This window comes from Pundamilia nyererei, unplaced genomic scaffold, assembly GCF_000239375.1.
Source record: "Pundamilia nyererei isolate P.nyererei 1_Seehausen unplaced genomic scaffold, PunNye1.0 scaffold00154, whole genome shotgun sequence".
NCBI classification, from domain to species: Eukaryota; Metazoa; Chordata; class Actinopteri; order Cichliformes; family Cichlidae; genus Pundamilia; species Pundamilia nyererei.
In genome coordinates, this window is record NW_005187555.1 from 1,078,928 (window position 1) to 1,080,933 (window position 2,006).

At 48.8% G+C, this 2,006-nt stretch overlaps 1 protein-coding gene across 1 annotated transcript in view; it reads left to right on the forward strand.

The window, feature by feature from the left end:
• kcnj11l (potassium inwardly rectifying channel subfamily J member 11, like) overlaps positions 1-2,006 on the forward strand; it is an 8,213-nt gene that overhangs the window by 2,223 nt on the left and 3,984 nt on the right. The window contains exons 2-5 of the mRNA XM_005745164.2: positions 493-655; positions 956-1,195; positions 1,267-1,536; positions 1,647-1,854. Of these exons, the coding sequence (XP_005745221.1) occupies positions 497-655; positions 956-1,195; positions 1,267-1,536; positions 1,647-1,854 (877 nt within the window). The 5' untranslated portion in view covers positions 493-496. The remainder of the gene's footprint in view (positions 1-492; positions 656-955; positions 1,196-1,266; positions 1,537-1,646; positions 1,855-2,006) is intronic.

Sequence of the window (2,006 nt, forward strand, 5' to 3'; positions counted from 1 at the left end):
ATATCGGATTCATATCGGTATCGGCAGATATCCAAATTTATGATATCGGTATCGGACATAAAAAAGTGGTATCGTGCCATCTCTAGTTCTATAATAAAGATCTAACATGGCTCACGTACACGCACGTGTTTGCAGTTTTTATTGTTTTATTTTGTTATTTAATTGAGTTGTTTTACTATTTTTATCTTTTTAGTTTTTATTTTATTATTATGTTGCTGTTGTGTTTTTTGTTTACGTTTAATTTAAATGTCTTTGGGATGTCAGAGATGCATCTCATCAGTAACAGGAAGTAGAGAATCTCCTTCAAACGGCTTACTCACCAAAAGTCCAAAGTTCAGAAGATTATTGACAAATTTCTTTTACAGTATTTATGAATTGATCATTTTTGCCTCACTTAAGAATTATATGCTGTAAATCTGCTGTTTTCTTGGTGTTGATGACGAACCTTTCGCAGCTGTATTTATGTTTAAGATGTATTTTTCACGTGCGCAGCATCATGTTGGCCAGGAAGGGCCTCCTGCCGGACGGCTTCCTGCTGACCCGGCTGGCGGAGGACCAGAACCAGCCAAACCGCAGCCGTTCGAGGTCTCAGAGAGCCCGCTTCATCACCAAGACCGGATCCTGTAACGTGGCTCACAAGAACATCAGGGAACAGGTAGAGCAGCGAGTGTTTGGTTATGATGTGGTTCAGCATGCAATGAAAGCTTCAGATGTGCAGGACTTTTCTGTTTGCTGCTCTGTGGCAGAATGTAGATAAAAAGCTACAGCGGATGGAGGGCGGAGCGTCTGGGAGCTCCACTGCGTGTTTTATCTGTTAAACATCCTTTTACTTTGATAAGCCGGAATCCAGAATGAGTTAAATGTTGTTACGGGCGATGGGAAGAAAAGGTCCGGGGGTAGAACGAGGAAAGAGAGAGGACGGTTTGCTGACGGGAGGTTTTGTGGTGTGGTTCAGGGTCGCTTCCTGCAGGACGTTTTCACCACCATGGTGGACCTGAAGTGGCAGCACTCCCTCCTCATCTTCACCTCTGCCTTCCTCTGCTCCTGGATGCTCTTCGCTATGATCTGGTGGCTCCTCGCCTTCGCTCACGGAGACCTGGAGCCCCGCGACCCCAACGGCGACCCGGGCCCAGTCCCCTGCGTCACAGCCATCCACTCCTTCACCTCTGCCTTCCTCTTCTCCATTGAAGTCCAGGTGAGAGTTGCTTCCTGCTGATGCGGGTGTAGACTTCTGTCTTGTGGTAATCCTGGATGTTTCCCGTCTAGGTGACCATCGGTTTTGGTGGCAGGATGGTGACGGAGGAGTGTCCGCTGGCCATCACCGTGTTGATCATTCAGAACATTTTGGGGCTGATCATCAACGCCGTGATGCTCGGCTGCGTGTTCATGAAGACGGCGCAGGCCAACCGGCGAGCAGAAACACTCATCTTCTCCAAAAACGCCGTCATCGCTCCTCGAAATGGCCGCCCCACTTTCATGTTCAGAGTGGGAGATCTGAGGAAGAGCATGATCATCTCAGCCACCGTCCAGCTGCAGGTGACCTACAACTTCACCTGAGCTCCACATCACGCATACAAAACAAAACAGCCCCAGTAATGCAAACCAATCCTGAAGATACAGACACAAAACTGAAATCTTCTCTTCAGGTGATCCGGCGGACGGTGACGTCAGAAGGCGAGGTGATCCCCGTGTGCCAGCTGGACATCCAGGTGGAGAACCCCCTCAGGAGTAACGGCATCTTCCTGGTGTCTCCCCTGATCATCAGCCACACCATGGAGCGAGGGAGTCCTCTCTACGAGCTGTCCGCCCAGTCACTGGCCTCCGAGGACCTGGAGATCATCGTCATCCTGGAAGGTGAGATCTTTACCTTCCTTTATATCATCCACCCACCGTTATCATCTTCACTGCCAACACAGAGCAGCTACCTGAACATTGCTCCAAAAGAGGTCCATCATCTTGTTAATAACTTTACCTCCTGTCACTGCGTACGACTCTGGATACTGTAG